We start from the raw sequence: 23,942 nt of genomic DNA on the forward strand, positions 1-23,942 counted from the left end.
CAGGACATTGAGAGTAAAAAAAGAGTAGAAATTTTATTCTCATAGAAAGTAAACTTGAAGGTAAAACTGATCAGAAGAGGCAAAGAAATTAACTACATATTAGTCAAGGGAACAGTTTAAAAAGAAGAGATAACAAATGTAAATATATATGCAACAAATACTGGTGCACATAACTTCATAAAACAAATACTACTGGACATAAAAGACAAACATCAACAAAATCATAGTGAGTGACCTTGATACCCCACTTTCACGAATAGATAGATCAACTAAGCCAAAAATTGACAAATATCAGAAATGAACAAATGGACTTAATAGATATCTACAGAGTGTTCTCTCCTACTACAACAGAATACACATTCTTCTCAATAGCACAAGGAACTTTCTCCGAAATAGACAGCACACTAGTCCATAAAGCCTACTTAAAGAAGTGCAAAAGAATTGAAATTAGATTGTAGTGCACTGAAACTAGCCATCAATCACAAGAAAAAACCCAGAAATTTTACAAACACCTAGGTATTAAATAACATACTCCAGAATATTCAATGGGTCACAGAAGAAATCAAGGAAGAAATCATACAATTCCTACAATCAAATGGTAATGCCAATACAATATACCAGAACCTATTAGATTCAATGACAGCAGTACTAAAAGTGAAGTTTATTGCTGTGAATGCTTACATTAGAAAAACAAATTGAACCTAAATAACCTAATGATCCACCTCAAAGTCCTAGAAAAACAAGTACAACCCAAATCCAAAGCTAGCACAAGGAATGAAATTATAAAGATCAGAGCAGAAATTAATGAAATTGAGACTAAAATACATAGAACCAATGATTAAAGAAACAGTTTTTTAAAATAATCAAAATAGACAAAACCATAACCAAACTTATCAAAAAAGGAAAGAAAAGACCCACGTCCATGCAATTAGAAAGGAAAAATCACAAATCACAATTGACACGGCCAAAATCCAGAAAACCATTATTAACTACCATTAAAAATTTACTCCAACAAATTAGAGAATGTTGAAGAAAAGAGGCAGATTCCTAGACACATGTGAATTACCAAAATTGAACTAAGAAGATATAAAAACTCTGAACAATACAATAACTCAATAAAATTGAGGCAGTAATTTAAAACATACCAACTAAGAAAAGCCCAGAACCTGAGGAATACATTCCTGAATTCTATATAACCTTCAGGGAGGAAATAATATCAATAAACCTCCAACTCATTAATGAAATTGAAAAGGAAGGAGTATTTCCAAACTCATTTCTGGAAGTGAGCATTATGGATTCTAAAACCAGACAAGCACCTAATTAAAAATAAAACCACAGGCCAATTTGTTTAATGAACATAAATCAAATGCAAAAATCCTCAATAAGATTCTGGCAAATAGAATGTAGCAAACCATCAAAAAGATCATACATTATGACCAAATAGGCTTCATCTCAGAGATGCAAAGTTAGTTCAACATACACAAATCAATAAATATAATACACCATATAAAAAGGACAAAATCATATGATGATCACAATAGATTCAGAAAGAGGTTTTTAACAAACCCAATGTCCATTTATGATAAAAATCCCGAAAAAATAGGTATACAAAGACCTTATCTCAATCTGATAAAAGCCTTTTACAACAAAGCTACTAACAACATATTAAATGGGGAATAACTGAAAATATCCCCCTAAAATCAGGAACAAGACAAGGATGTCCACTATCACTACACCTACTCAAAACATTAGCCAGAGCAATTAGACAACAGAAAAAATAAAAGAGACATGTAAAGGACAGGAAGAAATCAAATTATCATTCTTTGCAGATGACGTGATCCTTTATATAGAAGACCAAAAAAATTCCACCAAAAGATTTCTACAATTAATAACCAAATTCAACATTGTAGCAGCATACAAAATCTACACAAAAAATCAGCCAGTTCCTGGGCTACTGCCAAAGACTCAATGGCTTTCCCTGTAAGATTCCTCTCTTCCCAATATTTGATTCCCTCAGCCCACCTTCTACCACAGCCCACTTCCACCAAGGAAAAGGAATCATATCATATGTCCACTATCCAGAAACTCCACTATTTTGACCTCTTTGCTGAAGCAAGTAAGGGTGATGATCTACTTTCTGCTGACACTGAGGATATGTATCCATATAAGAATTCAACAGAGAAATGGCAGGAGGACTCTTACTACTGTCCAAGGGATCACTGATGATTATGATTAAAAGAAACCAGTGAAGGTGTTTAAAAAGAAATATGCCTGCAATCTTACTGTAATTTAGCATTCAGAATACAGAGAAGTAATCCAGCTCCAGGGTGACCAGTGCAAAAACATATACCAGTTCCCAGTAGAGTCTGTCCTGACTAAGGACAATCCACTGAATGTTCATGGGTTTCATGTGTTTATGGCTCCTTGAAGCTTAAGTGAAGTTTTCTTTGCAATGAGTTGAATGTACTTTCTGTTCCTTGTCACAAATTAAAAACCACATAGCTTGTATAAATGTAGCCATTTTTGATCTGCTTTCATTTGGACTAATGTATAACTCTTTCATGTAATAAAGTGAAAAGAACCATGCTGTCTAGTCTTTAAGTCCCTCCTTTGAACACAGTTCAAGCAGTAGGTGCATGGCAGTGAACAAGGCAATAAGGTGATGCTTCAGCTGAGCCCAGAGCCCCAAGACTGTGGACAGACAGGTCTGACAAGAAGCTCCTCCATTCTCCCTTTACATGGACCCCTGCCCTAAGAGAATGTTACCACCTGAATAGCCCACTTGAATTGGAAGATGGGGTAAGGCAACGGCAGCAGCTGTGCCACCACAGGGAGTCTTTGGTAGTTAATAGCCCTAGTGTCTAACCTGACCAGGCAACAGAACTCAGAGGCCACCTTCCTCTAGTGAGGGGATAAGACATCTGTCTTGCCACCAAGGTCTTCTTTGGGACCAGCCATCCTAGCTAAGGGACAACCAAGCCACAAAATGTGAGGCCTGATACTAGTTAAACTTTTGAAAAGGGAACCAACACCAACCTGATATTAACAGTCATGTATCCAGCTACACAGCTTATAACTTACTAGCAACAGCAATCCAATGCTATGTGAAATAAAAAACTGTTTTTGGTTTTCTTTCTCCCTTCCAGTTTTGAAGATACATAATTTATTTAATCTCTTATTTAAATAAAACTGGTCTTCAGAAAAAAATCAATAGCATTCCTATATACCAGTAATGAACTCACTGAGAAAGAGATGAAGAAAAAATATATCATACACAACAGCATCAAGAAAAACTAAACATTTAGGAATAAACCTAACCAAGGAAGTAAAAGACTCTACAATGAAACTAGAGTACCCTGAAAAAGGAGATCAAAAAGGACATCAGGGGCCAGGGATTTAGCTCAGTGGTTTCGCTGCCTGCTGTGCAAGCGCAAGAACCTGAGTTCGATCCCTGGTACCAAAAAAAAAAAAACAGACATCAGAAAATGAAAAGACATCCTGTATTCCATGATAGGCAGAACCAACATTGTCAAAATGGTCACACTTACAAAACTGATATATAGTCTTATTGCAATTCCAACCAAACTACCAACAGCATTCCTCACAGAACTAGACAAAACAGTCCTAAAATTCATACAGAAGAAGAGACCCAGAATATCCAAATCAATCTTAGGCAACATGAGCAAAGTGGGAGGCATCACAATTCCAATTTTCAAGTTATATTTCCAAGCTACAGTTACAAAAACAGCATGGTACTGGGATAAAAACAGACATGTGGATCAATGGAACAGAATAGAGAAAAACTCCAGGCACATTCAGCCACCTGATCTTTGACAAAGGGACTAAAAACCTACCCAAGAGGACAGATAGCTATCCACACGCAGAAGACTGAATCTAGACCTATATAAACTAAAATCAAATCGGTTCAAAGATCTAAACATTAAAACAGAAACAATTAACTTCCTGGAAGATAAAATGGGTAAAACTTTTAAAATTGTAGGTGTAGGCAAGGACTTTCTGAACAGAACACCAACTATACAAGAAAGAACATCAAGAATCAACAATTAGGATTATATCAAATTAAAAAGCTTCTGCTAGGCAAATAAAACAACCAACCGAGTGGCCACAACTTACAGAATGGGCAAAAAAAATTGCCCTTGGACTAAAACTAAAAAAATAGACACCCCCGCAAATGTAGAAGACCCAATCAATAAATGGGCAACTGCAGTGAATAGACAGTTCTCAGAAGTACAAACAGCCAATAAATACATGAAAAAAAAGTTACACATCCCTGGCCACTAGAGAAATGCAAATCTAAGTATCACTGAGATTCTATCTTACTACAAAAAGAACAGCTGTCATCAAGAAATCAAATAATAGTAAATGCTGGAGAAGCTGTGGGAAAAAAAAAGAATTATTCCACATTGTTGGTGTGGGAAAGTAAACTAGTACAACCATTATGGAAATCAGTATGGAGATTCCTCAAAAAAAAAAAAAAAACCAAAAAAAAACACTAAACCTAGAAATTCCACTCAACCAAGCTACTTTCTTCTAGGTATCTTCCCAAAAAATATTCCAGTGAGACATGCATACTCACATTTACAGCAGCATAACTTATAATAGCTATATCTTAGAAGCAAACTATATATCCATCAACAGTTGAATGAATAAAGAAAATGTGGTATTTATATACAATAGAGTACTACTCCATTATAAAGAAGGATAAATTTGAGTCATCTGTAGGAAAATGGATGCTCTTGAGACCATAATGCTAAGTAAAGTAAGTAAACTACACAGCTTAAACATTTTATGATTAAATTTGCATTTCTCTACTGGCCAGAAATATTGAACATTTTTTCATACATTTATTACATTTTTGTACTTTTTTCTCAGAAGTGCTTATTCATTCCAGTTGCCCATTTTTCAGTGGGTCGTTTATTTTGGGGGTCTAATTTTTTTAATTCTTTGTGTATTCTAGATATTAACAAGCTATCTGAGATCATCTATTATTTTAGAAACAGAAGAAAGTAAAAACTATAATAAAGAATTAAAAGGACATCATAGCATTTCTTTAAATAAATAACTACTTGGTTCTCACCTGTGCTCTTTCTGTTGCTCCCGAATGATCTTTCTTCCTGGCCAGATATCACCCATCTGTGTCTGATGAAGGAGGGACTGTCCTACTGTCTCTCTTTTATTCACTTCAAGACAAACAAAAGCATGTCAGGGTGGTGGTGATGAAGGCAGGAAATAACATCTACCCTCATTATATCTTCTCCAAAACACATCATGCTTGCAGAAGGAATAATCATACAATCTTTTACATTACAAAACAGAGGCTGAGCTCATGAACTTAAGACACCACCAGCTAGAACACACTAGAATTCCACACCAGAGATCTATCACTAAGGTTATGTCCTGCAGGAAGCCATCTCTAGGCAGGCCCAGTACCTGTAGGTTTGCGACGCAAAGACATCCTGATTATCTCACTGCCTGTGCGATAAGCAAAGCGATTCACTTTCTGGTCATAAAACCAGTCTCCAGTTGCTTTCTTCAGCTCTCTGGGAAAGAATGAAAGAAAATGACAGATGTATAAAGAATGGCACTTGTCATTCAACCAACAAAGGCTGAAGAGAGAAATTCATACCACAGACAGGCTTCATCTCTTCTCTCTACTCAGCCAAAGGCAACACTCACATTTCCTTGGTGCACACCTTGCACCTCCAGGTGCCATTGCTTTCCTGGATGCGGCAGTCTCGACACACGAAGTGGTTGCAACCCCTACAAATGTTAGTCTTGGGAGTTAAACGGCCCAGGTTCTCTTGGCACCGAGCACAGGTCCGGTCACTATAATGTTGGCTGCCCCTCTTGGCCCCTTTCCTTTTGATCTCCAGTAGCTCACTCTTCAGTCGCCTGTCAAGATCCAAAAGAGAAGTCCAAGTGAAGATCAACATAGGTTAGATGAAGAAGAGTTGAAGGGCAAAGGCAGTAAGAGTATTTGGCTCTGTGAAAGTAACAAAGTCAGAGCCTAACTTGACCCGCAAGGAGTAGTAAACATCAAGCACACAGGTCCCTCTGAAAGTCAACTGAGAGGCATAAGGACAAACCTGGGAGCCCACACTTTTTCTGGAACTCACCTAATCCTTTTCTCATCTGCTTGCCGGAGCTCCTCATCTCGCTGTAGAACATTAATGATCAAAGCCCTTTCCATCTCAGACAGGAAAGAGAGGTCTAATATCTCTGACATGATGTATTCTTTTTCTTCTATTCTTTATTCAAAGCAATCAAACAAGGAGAACTACCAGAGTTACCTGAAATGAAAGAACAACTAATTTCACATAGATTATTTGTTCCAGAACAGGCCCTCAGCTCTAGAGCTTTTCCGTAGACTACTTCCCCATCAAGCCAGGCTAAAAAGGCAAAGTAGAAGTATCTAACCTATTTACCATTCCTACTCCCACTTGAATCACACCCTGAAAATGAAGAGGCTTTGATTTTTCATAAAGTTATTCATTACTCTAGGAAAGGGTTGAGTCTTTTAGCATAAGCATCTTATTCTAGAAAGAGCACAGAACAGTGGAATCAAACTCCCTCCTCTATCATCCAATATCTACTACTTTAAATGTTCTCAAATCATAATGCTATTAACCCAAATAATCAAGCAGCTGATCTCTGTAGTGGAGGGGAAAAGCATGGAAGGACTCCTGACAGTTCAAGCCAATCTCTCCATTCCTGACCAGCTTCCATGTTCCTGGGATTAAACTGACTATTCTGTCACATTCTTGAAACTTCCATTACCTACCCTGCCTCCCAAAGTTCTTATTGCACTAGCACGACACCTCAGGAGTATCTTCCCCCATTTCATAAGCTTTTGTTGAGCACCACTCTGGCTGGCACTGTGCAAAGTGCTGGGATGCAAAGATGAATAAGACACAGTTCTTGCCCTTAAGAAGTCTGCAGAGCAGCAGGGGAGACAGACACACATGAGCACATGAGCACAGTACAATCTACTCAGTGCTAGGAGATGGACTGTAAAGTAAGTACTAGGGGAACTCAGAGAAGAAAGTAAATCTATACTACATGGGGTGGAGAGAGCTATACATATGGGAGGGTTTTATAAAAGAGGTGGACTTTGCCTCAAACAGAATGCATATTTGTTGGTGGGGGGAAATGGTAGGAAAAATAGGTTGGGGCCCAATTATATACTTTTAAATATTCTTGAGAAGAACTTAAATTTTACTGTATAGAAAATAGAAATCCATCACATCTTCAGTGTTTTTTTGAAGTTGGAAAATCATACTATTAAATTCATTTTAGAAAGATCAATCTATAGTACAAAGGACTGATTCAAATGATATATTGAAGGGAATTTGGTAGTACACACTCTAAAACAGGCATACTCCACCACTAAGAATCTACCTAATAGAAAGTCACACAAAATATGCATACATGGTTGTATATATAAGAATGTCTCTGCAACATTATTTGTAAAAACAAAAATATATTATTTAACAGAGGATTCATTAACAAAATAATACAAAATAATTTCATATAATGTAATACTATGCAGTCATTTTAAAATGTGATAGATCTGTATGCATAGATGTGAAAACAAGTCAAGTGACCAAAAATAAATAAATAAATAAAAAGCGGCCACAGGGAAATGCGAACGTAGGCTGTTACACAACTGCTGGGGTCTGTTCTTGCCACCTGCCCAGCAGTCTGTCAGCGTCACCGCAGCTGTCGCTGCCTCAGCCGTTCTGGGGATCTTGGGCATATATTTTGCATGGCAAATATGTACTAATAAAAAAATATATTAAAATAAATATTATTATAAATATTCTCCTATGAATCTGGGCCAGCACCTAACACAATATCTGGTATATACTGTTGTGTATGATGCCAAATTGTCATCATCACTGTCATTATCACCCCAACAGTTCCATTTATTGAGAATTTACCAGAAAGTACTTTGCATATATGTATTAACGAATTTAACTCTCACAACAACATCAAGAGTAAATGACTATTATTATCCCCATTATATAGATGAGGATTCAGGAGACATTCAATTACCTTGCCTAAGAATAAATAGCAAGTAAGTGAAATTCTGGGATTCAAGCCCAAGTGACATAATTCTAGAACTGAGTCTCTACTGGCACTGCCTAGGCAAAATCATGGCCAAAATAATTATAAAATTTTAAACAGTAATTCTTACATAAATTAGGTAATACTAATTGCCTACTAGAGCTCAAGGATACCACAGGCACACTGGAAAAAAAAAGAACAATACCAAGTCTATTAGAAAATAGGTGCTTGTAGAGAGGCAGCAAGTTTTGTAATGAGAAATACATACTGGCACAAGGATAAGTTCAAATTTGTTTCCTATTATCTCTCTTTCATTTAGCCATTTATGTATATTTTGGGTTTCTAATATTTTAAAATGTCACATTTAACCTGTTTCTGATTTAACTCACTTAACATTATGGTGTCAAGGTGTATTCAATTTCCTGCAATTACCCAAATTTATCCTTCTTTATAGCAGAGTAATAATCTACTGTGTGTGGATACTACATTTTCTTTATCCATTCATCTGTTGATGGACATTTAGGCTACTACCAAAATTTAAATATTATGAATTGTGCTTGTTATAAACATGGCTGTGCATGTATCATTGTAACATGATGCCTTTAATTTTTTCCAGAAGATACCTAGAAGGGGAATAGCTAGGACAAAGGGAATTTCTAGTTTTAGTTTTCTGAGGACTTTCCATACTGTTTTCCACAGTAGTTGCACTAGTTTACATTCCCACCAACAATGTAGGGTTCCTTTTTTCCTGCAGCCTCCACAGCATTTGTTATTTGATTTCTTGATGGTAGCCATTCTTTCTGGAGTAAGATGTAATCTCAGTGTTGTTCTAATTTGCATTTATCTAATGAGCAGCTATGCTGAACTTTATTCATGAATTTATTGGCCATTTGTACTTCTTCTGAGAAGTGTCTGTTCATTTCACTTGCTGATTTTTTGATTAGGTCTTTTATTTTGGGGCTCTAATTTTTTTGAGTTCTTTGTATATTCTAGATATTAGAACTCTGTCTGAGGAACAGCTGCCCCCCTCTTCTACAGGTTATATCTTCACTCTTCCTTGTTTCCTTTGCTGTGCAGAAACATTTTAATTTGGTATGATCACATTTGTTGATTCTTGGTACTATTTCTTGTGCCATTGGGGTTATGTTCAGAAAGTCCTTGCCTATGTCATCAGGAGTTTTATTTTATCTTCCAACAGGTTAAGTGTTTGTTTCAATATTTAGATCTTTGGTCCATTTTGATTTTAATTTACTGCACAGTGAGAGATATGCATCTAGATCTAATCTTCTGCACATGAATCACCAATCCTTGTCTGTTTGTGGAATCAGGGTAATTCTAGCTTCCAGGAACAATTTTGGGAGTGCTCTTTTAATTTCATTAGAATTTGAGGGTTATCGGTATTAGATCTTCCCTGAAGTCCTTGTAGAATTCAGCAGTGACTCCATCATGACCTGGGCTTTTCTTAGATGGAAGGTTATTTATTACTGCTTCAGTTTCATTGCCAGTTATTGAATTATTCAGAGTTTTTATAGGTTCTTGGTTCAGTTTTGGTAGTTCATATGTACCTAGGAATTGATCCATTTCTTCTGAATTCTAATTATTTTTTGAGGTGCTAGGCAAGTGCTTTACCACTGAGCTACATCCTCAGCCCTATTTTGTCAGTTTGTATATGTGCCTTCATGCTTTCAGACATAACTGGATCTTGGAAAATGACATTCATTTTCTTTTAAAGAATACAGATGACTTGTGAGTTAAATTGTACCTAGACATCATTTAAAGTTTCCCCTTTTTAAAGGAACTATAATGAAAACATAGATGCCAGAACAATGTTTTAAAAATTGACCTATACTCAAGGGCTAAAATGCTGAGCTGATATTAAATTATTACTCTAAACTTATAAGTAATAATTATTTGATGGTTTTTCATATAAATTCTGATTAATTATTAGTCATGTCCCACTTAAGTGATATGATAAAAATATTTTGCTATTTTGGACTAAGGGTAATAGATAATTTGGGTAAAATTTTTACCTCATTGAACATGAAAAAGAGAATAAGAGTCTCTCAAAGAATGTTAGTTTAACCAAGAAGTTCTGAATTAAACTACTCTTGTTAAACATATGATAGTATGTTTTACACAGAAAACTGACTAGTGATGTGATTCATACTACTACATGCCAGAATCTAGATATTTTCAAACACAGGTATTTAGAAAAGATTTGACTATATCAAATAAATGTCATGGTGTCTAGAGTTTTGAAAGATGAGAATTGAAATTGGGCTACAAATTATATTTGTCTTGATAGCTGGGGATTATAAAATGTCAATGGGCTTCCTTCTACTTCTGACCAAAATGAAATAACAAAGGGTGATTTTCTATATGGCCTGAAAGAACAACAACAAATGAAAAAGAATATATAAAACAATGCTTTTCAAGGCACTGAATATCAGGCAATGCAGGACTATGATCTCTGAGAGATGGGTAACAAATGAAGTTAGCCTTTTGACTTTTCCAAGTTACTATCTCGAGAGAGTTTCCAGGCCATGGTACAGGAAGGAAGAACTCCCACACACTCTGGTAAGCCCTGAGTAGAGGAGACAGAGCAGAGTCTGAGTAAACCTAGGTGACTAGAGGTCATAAGATAGAGTATGGGACAGAACTGCATAATGAAAAGATCTTTGGGGACCTGCACGAAGTCTCCCTCAATATTCAACAAAGCTCTTGTCAGTACTGATATATCTATGAGGAAATTATTCTATGCCAGGGAAAGAACCACCTGAAAGGACTGAAAAGCACAATACTGGTCTCTCACATAGGGCCAAGAATAGTGCTTGTTCCTATCAGCCAAACTGGAAAAACTCAAGAGTCACAGGGCACTGGCTAGAATACTAAGGGTCTTACTGCAGTAGTGGGAAATAATTAGCCTTAGATTATACACTGCTCTGGTTCTGCCTACCAAATCTAAACAAAAAAAAAAAAAAACTGAAAGGATCAATTTGTTTCCAAGTAACTTAAGTACATGCCAGAACAGAACAGAACTCAATAATATTTACAGTAAAACAAAAATATTCAACACCAAACAAGGTACAATATACAATACAGGCACCCAAATATCAAGAACCTACAAGCCATAAAAAGGAGAAAAATCACTTTAGAATGTTCAATTGATACAAATATTATAATTAATAAAGTCATTAAAGTAGTTATAGTTACATCCTTTACGTTTTGTGCTAATATCTCCTTTGTTGTAAGAAAGAATCTTTTTGTTGATGTACTATTAGTAAATACTTTGAAGATAACAATACACAGTATATTAACTATTGGTATTCTATTATTTTATTATGAAAATTTGGATTTTTTTATAAAATAAAAAAGAAAAAGAAATTCAAAAAGTTAAGTATATACATGAACAATATATAAAGAGACTTAAATCAAACATAGAGATTAGAAACTACAATGTCTGAGATGAAAAGTAAACAGGATGAGATTTACAGACTGGACATAATAATTGAAAAGATTAATGAACTTGAAGACGGTGTAATAAAAACTATCCAAAGTGAAATATAGAAAGAAAAAGCAATTTAAAAAAGAGAACAGAGAACTAATGAACTATGGGAAAACTTCAAGCTGCTTAATATACATGTAACTGGAATCACCAAAGGAAAGAGAGGCACTGGAAAAATATTTAAAGAAATTATGACCTAAACTGGATGAATACTATAAACTCACAGATCCAAGAAGCTCGGTGAATTTCAAGTGCAAGAAACATAAAAGAAAACATACCCATATGGCATAGCACAGTCAAATTGTTTAAAATTCAGAAATAATGAGAAAAATCTTTAAATCAGCCAGAATAAAGACTAGGGACATATTACATAGAGACAAACAAAGATAATGGTGAAAGCAAATTTATCACTGGAAACAATTTAAGTGAAGACAGCAGCATGTCATCTCTAAGGTAGTAAAGGGGGAAAAAAATCTCATCAATCTAAAATTCTATATCCAATGAAATATTCAAAAACAGAGATGGAATAAAAACTTTTCAGAGATGTAAAAGTTGAAAGAATTAATCACCAGCAGATCTGTTCTATTGAAAAAGTTAAATGAAGTTCTTCGGGCAAAGAAAAACAATACCATATAAAAATATACATCTACACAAGGAATGAAGAGTATGTGTAATGATAACTATGTAAGTAACAATACTTTTATTACTTATGTCTTTTAAAAATATAATTGACTGCTTAAAGGAAAACTAATAAAAGTATATTGTGAGGTTCTAAACATATAGAGAACAAAGTAGGGGGGCCGGGGATTTAGCTCAGTGGTTCTGGCGCCTGCCTCGCAAGCACAAGGTCCTGAGTTCAATCCCCGGTACCAAAAAAAAAGAAAAAGAGAACAGAGTTGGAACTTACACAACCTGATTTCAATATTTAACATAAACCTACAATAATCAAGCAAGTATGGTGCAAGGGAGTTCAGTCATTAATGATAGTCTTTTCAACAAGTGGTACTGAAAAAGCTTGATAGATATATGCCAGAAAAGATTTCTGATATAAACCTAAACTACGATCTAAAACTTGATAAATTAGACTTTATCAAATTTAAAACCTTGATTTTTTAAAAGTTAATTATAAGAAAATAAAAGCACAAACAATATTTTGGGAAAAAATATTGGCAAATAGTATATTTGATAAGGATTTATATGCAGAATATCTAAAGTATCAAATCTCTGTAGTTTTTTAAAAAATCCCAAGTTTTAAAAATAGACAAAAGATATGAACAAACACTTCACCAAGAAGATATATTAATAGCAAATGAGCACATAGAAAGATGCTCAACATCATTAACTACTAGGGAAATTCAAATTAAAACCATAATGAGAATTTGATGTGCACTTGTTAGATAGCCTAAAATTAAAAATATACCAAATGTTTCCCAGAATTTGAAGCAATTGGAACTTTCATATACTACAGTGACATGGAAGTAAAATGGTACAATTGCATTAGAAAATACTTCAATGGTTTCTTAAACATACATCTCAATATGAGTTACTTTCCACGAGCAGGTTATTGTCCTAGAAAGGCAAAAGCAAATGCCCATGCAAAGATTTACATGTGAATGTTAACAATAGCATTATTCATAATACTCAAAACCTGGAGACAACATAAATGTCAATAAAGAGGTGAATGGATAAACAAAATTCCAATACATCCATACAATGGAAAACTACTTAGCAGCATAAAGGAATGAACTATTAACTGATACCACAACATGGATGAATCTCAAAATACTTAAGCTGACTTAAAAATGTAAGCCAAAAATGAACATATACTGCATTATTTCATTTATGTGAAACTCTAGAAAATGCAAATTAACCTATAGTGACAAAAAACAGACCGTTTGTTGCAGGGCAGTTGTGCTAATGGTATATAGGGAGAGATGGAAAGGAAACATTTGGTTACAACATAGCACTTTTGGAGGATACTTTTGGAGGTCTCTTAGTCCATTTTGTGCTGCTAAAACAGAATACCAGAGATTGGATAATTTATAAAGATAAGAAATGTATTTGGGGAAAAAAAAGAAATGTATTTGGCTCAGTTCTGGAAGCTAGGAAGTACAAGGTTGAGGAGCCACATCTGGTAAGGGCCTTTTTGCTACATCATCCTAAGCAAGAGACAGAAAGGGAAAAAGGGAAAAAGGGAGTTCAAATTACTTTTATAATAAATCCACTCCCAGGATAATGACATGAGTCCATTCATGAGGGTGGAAGCATCATAACCAAAACACTTCCCATTAGGTCTCACCTCTAAACACTGTTGCATAGGAAATTAATTTTCCAACATATGAACTTTGGGAAACACATTCAAACCATAGCAGGAGGTGATGGGCATGCTCATTATCTTGACTGTGGTGATGATTTCATGGATATAAATAAATGTGAGAATGTATCACATTTTATACTTTTAATGCAATGTCTATTATATGTCAATTATACCTTGATAAAATTATTTAAACCCTTTTAAAATAAATGTAACTAAACTTTATTCTTGTATTCATGAATTTTATAATCCAAAAATACATATAAGGAATTAGGAGGCTTTAAATTAATTGAAACAGTAAAAGATTTTATGTCATTTTTTTAAAATAGAGAATTATCAATACAAAGTACATTTTAATTATTTCATTATATAATGTTATTGCCTTAAAAGATGTGTTTCACCTTATAACTCTCCCAAATGAAGAATTTCACTAAGTTTTGAATAATTTGTCAAAAACGTATAATGCAGCATGCTCAGACTAGGGAAGATGGAACAACAGCAAAGCATTTATATAACTGGCTCTACTATGAGTATGGGTATTTAGTAAGTGTATTTAACAATGCACTTCTTTTATTTTTAGATGTTTTTTTTTTGAAGTATTGATCATTAAAATCAAGTATAAAATTAAACAGAAGTTAGAATCATACATTCAAGCAGCTGTATCCTAAACCAGGGAAAACTTAAAGTTACAGTCTCATCAAAATGAAAGTCAAGATTATTGTAACATTAATATTAAAATTAATTTTAAATAGTTTATCATTAATCCTTTATTTCTAGGTTTGTGCATGCCTTATAAGATACTATTAGTATAGTGCTGAATATATATATATATATATATATGTAAATATTGATGTTTTGGAGGTGATCAAAATTTTAGATGATATGGGAGGGTGATCAAAAAAGTTGAAAAACTCTGCTTAGGCAATTGAGTGAAACTGTTCTTACAAACTGTCATATTTTCATGGTTTTGCTTGCAGATAGGTATGATGCATGTTAATTAGGAAAGAATAAATCATTCTGATGATTGTAATGCAGTTGCCTTGGTGCAACAGAACAGCATAACAAATACAGACTTCTGCTGCCATAATGCACATTCCAAAATGTCACCAAGGCAATGGCAACATCTGAAGCTGACCAATATAAAGCACTGCCACAATTAATTGTGTGTGTGGGTTTCCAAAATGGGGTGAAGCATAGCCTTAAAGGTTGGCAAAATTCCACAACCATAGTGGGGATGGTTATCTGATAATCTAATGGTGAGCGAGTTGATTTTGAAAAATGAGGAAATGAGGAAAAATGAGGAAAAATGAGGCCAAATCCAGAGTATATGGGAATTCTACAGGACTTAAAGGGAAAAAAACTTCACATAGAAAAAGAAAGGTTCCTCAGATGTATGACTTCCAGAAATTCCCTTGTCTGAAGCTAACCACTTATGTTCAAAGGCACTGTGCAGTTGATAACATCTTACTGGTAATATCTGAATGAGCATGCAACATCATTTACAGTCAATACAATACTGTATTTATACTGGTATTGTGTTGGTTATTTTATCAACTATCTCTTTAAATTTTGGAGTGATGTCTCTCCTAGAAGATTATAAATATGTTCATGAAAATGTGCATGTCTTAGCTATCTAGTCTAGATTTCTCAGACAAACTCAGAGGAGATTCAAACTGAGAAGCTACCAAGTCTGGCTTCTCAGAAGTTTAAAGTTCTTTTTGGATATAAACTCCCCAAACCCCTTCTTCTCAGGCCTCTTCTAGCCCCTGGATTAAATAATGTATATTTTTCTGATCCCAAAGGTCCTTCTGTGAAATATCCCTCTGTTGTCCTGGTAGTTATCTCTGAATGTCTGTGTAGTTTCTACTTCTTACCATGGCCTGGAGCTCTGTGTTCTTCACTATTTAAATAATGCTCACTAGTTGGTAGGGCCAACTATGTGCTAATCACTATGCTAGCTGGCTACAGAGAAACAATAAATCATATTCCATGCTCACAAAGAGCTCAAAACCTAGTGAAGGTTATTCTAAAAGCAGATAATCACATAAAAAAAATCACAAGCAAAGAAATATATGCATGGAATATTAGGAGAATCCCAAGATAGGGCACCTAATGCAGCTTAGGGAAAAGAAACTAGAAAGAGGATATTCAGTAGGAATGAACTAATTGTAAACTAATGTGTAACAATTGGTGAGCCAAGAAAAAGAGGGCTTGCCAGGAAAGCTGCACAGCATTTACAAAAGCATGGAGGTATACAGCCACACGGTATGAGCAAGCAGTGCAGCGAGACTGGGTGGTAAATTGTAAAGGGAATATGTGGAAGGAACAGGTGGGGATCACATCACATGGGGCAAAGGGAGCTCCATATGCTATGCCCCAAAACGTGGTTAATTAGCCTTTGACAAAAGGAACTGCTGAAGAGTCTTAGGTAAGGAAAAACTTTCTTAACTCACTATAGCAGTTATGCAGAATATAGATTTGAAGAGGATATGGTATAAATCCATGGAGAACATGATAAGAGCCAAGAGGAGAGAGCACCAATAGTAAGGAGGGAAAGATGAACATTGCAAAAATAACACTGAGGTAAAATCTGTAGGACCTGTGAATATTCAATAACACAGGCACAGCCTTTTCTACTAGGACTTGGAGTTCTCGTGTGCTAGATTTCTAACTAAGGATAGAATAGAACAGTGCTTAAGAGCACTGGATTTAAGACTAGGCTGTTCAAATCCCAGATTCACTAACTTTTAGATGTATAAACTTTGGGCAAATTATTTAACTTCTTTGGGTCTCAGTTCCCCAGTTATAAAAATATCAATAATAAGAACTGCCTGAGGGTATGATAATTCAAATATGCATCATGAGTAAAAGACCTAACAGAGCATCTGGCCTAGAGTAAGCACCCAATATTGGTAACTGTTTAATTTTAATCATTATTAATCATAGGCTTTGGAAAATACATGAGCATGTGGCTGTTTTGACACCTTTCTATGAAATTTGAGAAATCTAATCAGCATTCTTGTCCAGATGGAAAGTCACTGTCCCTCTCTGCATGGAGGTAGGCTAACATGCATAAATATCAAACAAATGCTAGTAATTAGATATGATCAGTTTGAAAGATATTTATGTATACACTGTTCCAGACAGAATTTAAAGTGATTTACAAAGGTACATGAAACATAACAAAATAGTATAAGTTTAAAATAGGCTCAAAAAGAAGAAAATCAGGAATTGGGACAAAGTGAATGAATCAGAATCAAGGCTCCAATATGAAAAAGTTAATGGGGCCTCTCAATGATCACCTGGGTCTAGACCACACAGACCCAACTGCATTAGTGTTTACTAGAGGTTTTATATATATATATATGGATTTTCAAAGTAGGGTTACAATGGCCAGCTGCAGAGTCAGATATGGACGAATATAAAAGAGCAGTCGGCATGCTAGAGATCCAAAGGATCCAGTCAAAACTTGAAGGCCTAGAGCTCAATGCAGAGTCCTGTGCCAGTCTGTATCAGGAAGCTAGAGGGTCTTCACTGCAAGGCTGAAGAATCTGTGCTGGAAGCCTGGAGATGGACGTCCAAAGATGTTCATGAAGATATGAGCTCCTCTGAAGAAGTGAGACTTCCTTCTTTCCTTTTTATTCCATCCAAGGTACAACCCTATTGGTTGGTGCCAACCATACCCAGGGTGGATCTTCCCTCTTCATTAAGTCTCTCATCCAGACACATCCAGAACTATGCTAAATCAACCACCTGGGCTTTTCTTATTCAAGTTGACACCACAGTTAACTGTCACACTATCTATGGAACAATTCATGTCTCACACAACCCAGGGCTTGCCCTTCACTGTTCTGTTGTCAAGAGATTTGGGGTAGCAAAGTTATATTTTAATATGTTGATGATAGGCCATAATTTGTATGTCTCACTGCCAGGCGGATCTGAAACACCAGTGGTACATGCCTGACTATCCCATCAGGCAACATGGGACAGTCCCATGGGGTGGTACAAGCCACCCAATGGGACAGTCGTGCATGTACCACTGGTAGTTTAAGCTGGCAGGAATATGTTAATTTCCCCTAACAATGAGAAATTTACAATCATCTCTCAATTTTGCAAGATTTGATTTATGTTTTGGACTAAAGGTTTGGCTCCCAACAATCCTTTTCAAAACAAGTTCTATAACAGTGGGATTTGTAGCTGGGTGGAGTGGTGCATGCCTGTATTCTCAGCATTCTGAGAGGCTGAGACAGGAGGATGCAAATTCAAGCCCACCCTGGACAATTTAGCAACTTAGCAAGACTCTGTCTCATAATTTAAAAAGAAATTTTTTAAAGCACTGAGGATGTAGTTCAGTACAAAAGGCCTAGGTTCAATTCCCAGCATCGCAAAAAGTGAAGTTTGCATGTACGAAGGCATTTTTCAGTTTTAGCTCCTTTAAAATATGTACCAACTGATGAAAATGATGATGATGATGATGACGATGACGGCAACAACAGCAACAATAGTGATGATAGTAGCTAACACTTCTATAATGCTTACTTTGTGCCAGGCATTTTTCTATGCACTTTACATACATTAAGTTAGTCTGGACAATCACACTATGGGGCAGATACTATATTATTATGTCCACTTTATAAGGGAGGGAAAGGAGGCATAGATTGAGCAAATAATTTGCCCAAGGTTACACATACTATAAGTACAGTTTAATTTTAGGACTCAGTCAGTTTGGCTGCAAAATCTAAGATCTTACCCACTGCACAATATAATGCAGTGTCTTCATAGTCTGGCATTATTGTTCTGTGTGATAAATTTGGAAAAATTAACATTTCATGCTTGAGAACTTGAGGTGAATTTTTAGTAAATTTCTCAGCTACTATACTAGTGGATCAAGGTTTAAGAATCCCTCAATCTGGCTTACTTCTCAGACTGGTCACCTCTCAACTACATACTGAAAAGAACTCATTCTTCTCACCCAGGACATCCCTTCTAAAGAACGACAAGAGCATAATGGTGAGCAGGTCAAAAGTAACTAAAATACAATATCTTGTTAGCTCTTAGAACCATATGTGGAAAACATTTTCTCCACATAGAGTATGCATGTTTTACCTTTCAGTACCATCAAATTTTGTTCATAAGTGGTTTAAAAGAAATTCCCACTTCAAATACCATATATAGTGGACCCTTGACTTACAAACTCCATTGGCTCCTGAAGGCTGGTTGTAAATCAAGTTAGTTTTAAGTCAATACAGGTGAGATCTGGTATTTACCTGGGTACATGCTATAGATAACATGAGGCAGATAAATCTTCCATTAACCTAACTAATCCAAGTTGGTCGTATGTCAGGCCGGTCATAACTTGAGGGTTCACTGTACTTTTCTAAAGTAAGTCCTAAAGGGAAGCTAGATGTCTTAATCTACATATTTCTCCCACAGAGTAGTTATTTTGGATATGTGGAAATGTCATTTACTCTCATAATTTTGCACTCTATTTTCCTACTCCTTAAACAACTCCATTCATCTTAAACCTACCATCTATCCTAGAAGGTAGATCTCCATAAGTGTGGTCTACAGAAGTATACAAATCTTAAAAAATGAGACCATGAGTTCAAAAATCCCACCTAGCAACATGGGAAACACATAGGAAGATAAACCTCATGTAACTTTGTAGTTTACAAAACCTACACTGGAAGGTTCCTCTCACATGAGCCAGGCAGACTTCACAAAAGCCCCCATAAGATTCATAGCTAAAAAATGGCCAGCTTACCTATTTCTCTGCCAAAGTCCCTTTCCTTTGGAGACTAAAAATTTTAAAAGGTTTAAAAAACTTCAACTAGAGAAAATGAAAAATGGAAACAAAGTCTTTGTAAATAGAGAAGGGTGGAGTGGTTGAAAGGGAGGGCAGGGGAATGGGGAAAAAATAAGAACCAAGAGAGATTATGTAAGGTACAAATCTCCAATGATGAATGTCAGTATATTGTATACCTAAAATGTACCAATAAAATGAATTTTTAAAAAATATTCAACTGAAAAAATAGAGGTGTAGCTCAATGGTGGAGCCCTTGCCTATCGTGTACAAGGAAGGCCCTGTGTTCAATCTCTAGCTCTGAAAAAAAAGGAACACTGTAAAATCCAGGTCATTTATATGCATAAAACATTTTTAAAGAGCCAACACATTGTTATTTTTCAATAAACTTCGTCAGCATATTATCTTACCTTAGCCAACAAGCTTTGATAAAGCAGCATGTCTGCGGTGAAGATGCACTCTTCTCCTGCAGGAGTTACAGATGGCAGGGATTTTTAAAATGAACTCTAGCTGGTATCTAATTGTTTCTTGCAGGCCATGTTAACTAAAAATCACCCACGCAGTACCCTTAAATGAGAAATCATGATGGCTCGTGACTAATCCAGCCCATGTTAACACATAACTGTGATTTCATGCATTTGGTTTCTTTTTAATTTTAGGGATGCTGTGATTTAGCTGGCCACAGAAACCTTAAACACAATAGAATAACTTGTAGTTGAACTTAAATTGAGCTATATACATAGCTCAAAAAGTTTTTAAAATTTTATTACCACATGTTTGTAGTACACAATGTATGAAGTGTTAAGGCCTATAAGCCATTAAATAAATACTAATTTCTTACAAGTAAAATATTAATAAATATATATCTGAGCATATGTACACAAAGTTAAGTATAAATTAGAGAATAACATAAAATAAGTGCAAGCTCTCTTTCCATCCTGAACTCTTTAACAATAATTACTTCAGAAATTGCATCAAATTTGTAGTGCAACATGAGTACATGCATTATCAGCATCTGGTCTACAGCTAGAAGCAATGTCCTAATATTTAGAAAATAAAGTATAAAAATTAAAACTAAAGGGCCAGGGATTTAGCTCAGTGGTTCCACCACCTGCCTCGCAAGCGCAGGGACCCGAGTTCGATCCCCAGTACCCAAAAAAAAATTAAAACTAAAATGCTCAAGTTATATTTGTACATTTTTATCTTCAATAATAATACAGTACATAAAAGTACCTTAAAAGTTCTAAGGAGGAAGAGCTGAACTCCCATAATTCAGTAAGTAGAACTTAAGTAAAGCTCTCAAAATGTCTATAAACACTTTCCTAGTCCTGTATATGTAAATATTTGATCTTGGTATTATTATTAGTTCACGTGTACCCACAGGAATTGGCATATCAACAAGGATTCTCTTTTATTTTATAAAAAGGAATGAATGTGTCAAATAAAGTTTTTAGAAATCTTCCCCACTAGATTGTTAGTTGTATGAGAGAAGGGAATTTGGGGCTTTCTTTTTTTGGGGGGGGGGCTCTCTTTATCTCTATACCTTTAGTGCCCAGAATATTTCCTGGCCCGTAATGTACACAACAAATATTTGTTGAGTGAATGAGCTGGCATCAAGAATACTGTACATCATTCAGCCACATCTAACATCTTATCATTCAGGACTTCTTCACCTTTAATACCATTAATTCAATACTTGTCTAGGACTATATCCCCCTATCCTTCTAGCCTGTTTGCTTAATGACCTCTCCTACCTCTATACCTGTTCTTAGACCTCGGGGGTGGAGGCAGTCTTCCACAGACTGTTATACTTTTACTCTGCTATTTCTCAAGTGCATGGAGGGATGGATGGACGGATGGATGGATGATCCATCCGTCCATCCATCCATCTATCCATCCACTATAGGATCCTGGCATATTGCAGGCCTTCAGTAAATCAATCCATGCTTTCTGATATGCTGCTAGCAATGGTTTAAAGACACTGATACTATAGCTACTTTTGACGCCTGAATTGATAGATCCACCAAAAAAAGAGGCAATGGAGATGCCATGGGTATTTCCCATCTCTTAAAAACTACTCAAGATCAAGATAAGTTTACATAGCCATAGGTAAGAAAGTCACAGTGGGCCAATCATTTCAACTACTCTTTTGCCAGCGCCATCCAATCTCCTTCTTCTAATACTTCTGTCATAGCGACCTAGACAAATTTCTTGAATTAGATTGTCCACACTCTGTTTCTAAACTGGGGCTAACTGAGTGTTGCCAAAGATAATGCAAACAGCTTTCTGTAACTTGAGATAGAGACAAATTAAAGTTACCCAAGCCTCACTTTATTTTTCCAGTTTTACAGTGGTATAATTGACAAAAATTATATAAATTTATAGTGCACAACACAATATTTTGGTACACATACATGTAATATCGATGATGTGACCCTACAGGGTTCCTATTCCTCTCAAATGCCATTCTAGCCCTTTACCTCTCTCAAAATCTTGCCTCTCCACAGTTGCTTCCTTCACAGCTTCACCAGTCCCATACTCTTTACCTCTTGTCTTAATGGAAGAGCTACTTCCCTTTCTGTAAGGTCAGTCTTTTCTCCTTTCATGCTTCCCCTCCAGATTCCTTGGGGCCCTTACATCATCAATTTCCATGCCACCTACACATGAACAGGCTTGTCACTCTCCTCTATTTAAAGCAAAACAAAATTAAAAGAATTTTATCTCCTATATCCTACTGTCTCTTTCCTTTCACACCCAAGTTTCTTCAATTTGTGTACCATATTCCTTATCAGTGTTCACTCCACAGCCCATTATGATCTACCTTCTCACCTCCTGAACTGATTCATCATTTGACCATCATTGCCAAATCCAATGAACATGTTTTTAAGTGTCTTATAGTGTGTTTTATCTAATTACAAGTGGATTACACAATATGAACAAAGTTATAACATGACTGACCATAGATAAAAAGAAAAACTTGCACTATATAACAGGCAGTGGGTAAACAGCTCCAATAAATATAATTTTCTTACAAATAAACTAAATATATAACCCCAAAGAAAAATTTTCAAAGGATATGATGGAATAAGTCTCTGGAAAAGATGATCATCCTCACTACTAGTGATCAGAGAAATGCCAAGTCCCTCCTTAACTAGTTAGATATTATTTTTCACCTATAGATTGCAAAAATTATTATTGTCCCAAGCTAGGGGTGTAGCTCAGTGGTAGAGTGCTTGCATGGCATGTTTGAGGAGGTGTCACTTGCCTTGCCTGCTCAAATTTTTTAAGTATGTATCTTATATTTAGTCTCAATTGGCAAATGATAGTTCTTTGTGTTTATGGGGTAAAACGTGATGTTTTCATCTATGTATACATTGATAAAATATTCAGTCTAGCCAATTAACATATCCTTCACCTCACCAAATTATTTTTTGTGGTGAAAATATTAAAAACCTATTTTCCTAGCAATTTAAAAATATATATTATTAACTGTGGCCATCATGCAGTGCAATAGATCTCTAAAACTTATTTCTGCAGTTTAACTGAAACTCTGTATCATTTTCTCAGCATCTCCTTGGCCCATAAATTCTAATAGAAAGCTATCCCACAGATTAGATATAGACATATAGATATAGATATATAAATATGATTTCTTTTTTTTTTTTTTGGTACTGGGGATTGAACTCGGGTCCTTGCGCTTGCGCAGCAGGCAGCAAAACCACTGAGCTAAATCCTCGGCCCTATAGATATATAAATATGGATATAGATACAGAGGATGGTCATTGCAACCTTGTGGTGGCTTACACTAGATTAGAAGAGATAAAGGCATGTGGAAGAATATACAATATTGTTTGAAAATCAAGTTGGCAGGACTTTCTCATTAGTTGAATGGCAAGGGGCTAAGAAAAGAAAAAAATTAAGTGTGACCCTAAATTCTTCATTTATGCAACTGAATGAATAATGATGTCATTTTTCTAAGAAAGGGGATGCTGAAGATGTGAAGGCAATCAAGAGTCCTGTTTTGGCCTTGTTATGTTGAGGTATCTACTCGATACAAAAATACAGTTGTAAAATAGGACACTGAATATACAAGGCTGTAGGTTAGAAAAGACCTAGGTCAGAGACAAATCTGACACTGACAAGTAACCAGATATATGTTACTTCAAGCCATGGGGCAGGGTGAGAGCCTCTCTAGGAAGATTTTGGATGAAGAAAAATCAACAGACTGAGTT

The 23,942-nt window shown here is 35.6% G+C and overlaps 1 protein-coding gene across 4 annotated transcripts in view; it reads right to left on the bottom strand.

The window, feature by feature from the left end:
- Sytl4 (synaptotagmin like 4) overlaps positions 1–23,942 on the bottom strand; it is a 68,992-nt gene that overhangs the window by 40,756 nt on the left and 4,294 nt on the right. For 2 of the 4 annotated variants that reach the window (XM_021250461.2, XM_004872587.3), the window contains exons 2-5: positions 6,138–6,311; positions 5,698–5,913; positions 5,452–5,561; positions 5,099–5,201 (exon numbers count right to left, since the gene is read on the bottom strand). In XM_021250461.2, the coding sequence (XP_021106120.1) occupies positions 5,099–5,201; positions 5,452–5,561; positions 5,698–5,913; positions 6,138–6,247 (539 nt within the window). In that variant the 5' untranslated portion in view covers positions 6,248–6,311. Of the gene's footprint in view, positions 1–5,098; positions 5,202–5,451; positions 5,562–5,697; positions 5,914–6,137; positions 6,329–20,120; positions 20,177–23,942 lie in introns of all 4 variants that reach the window. The other 2 variants (XM_021250460.2, XM_087196655.1) reach the window with 2 other exon arrangements.

Source organism: Heterocephalus glaber, unplaced genomic scaffold (assembly GCF_053883595.1).
Source record: "Heterocephalus glaber isolate CG9 unplaced genomic scaffold, H.glaber_assembly_v1.0 deba00001613, whole genome shotgun sequence".
Lineage (NCBI taxonomy): Eukaryota > Metazoa > Chordata > Mammalia > Rodentia > Bathyergidae > Heterocephalus > Heterocephalus glaber.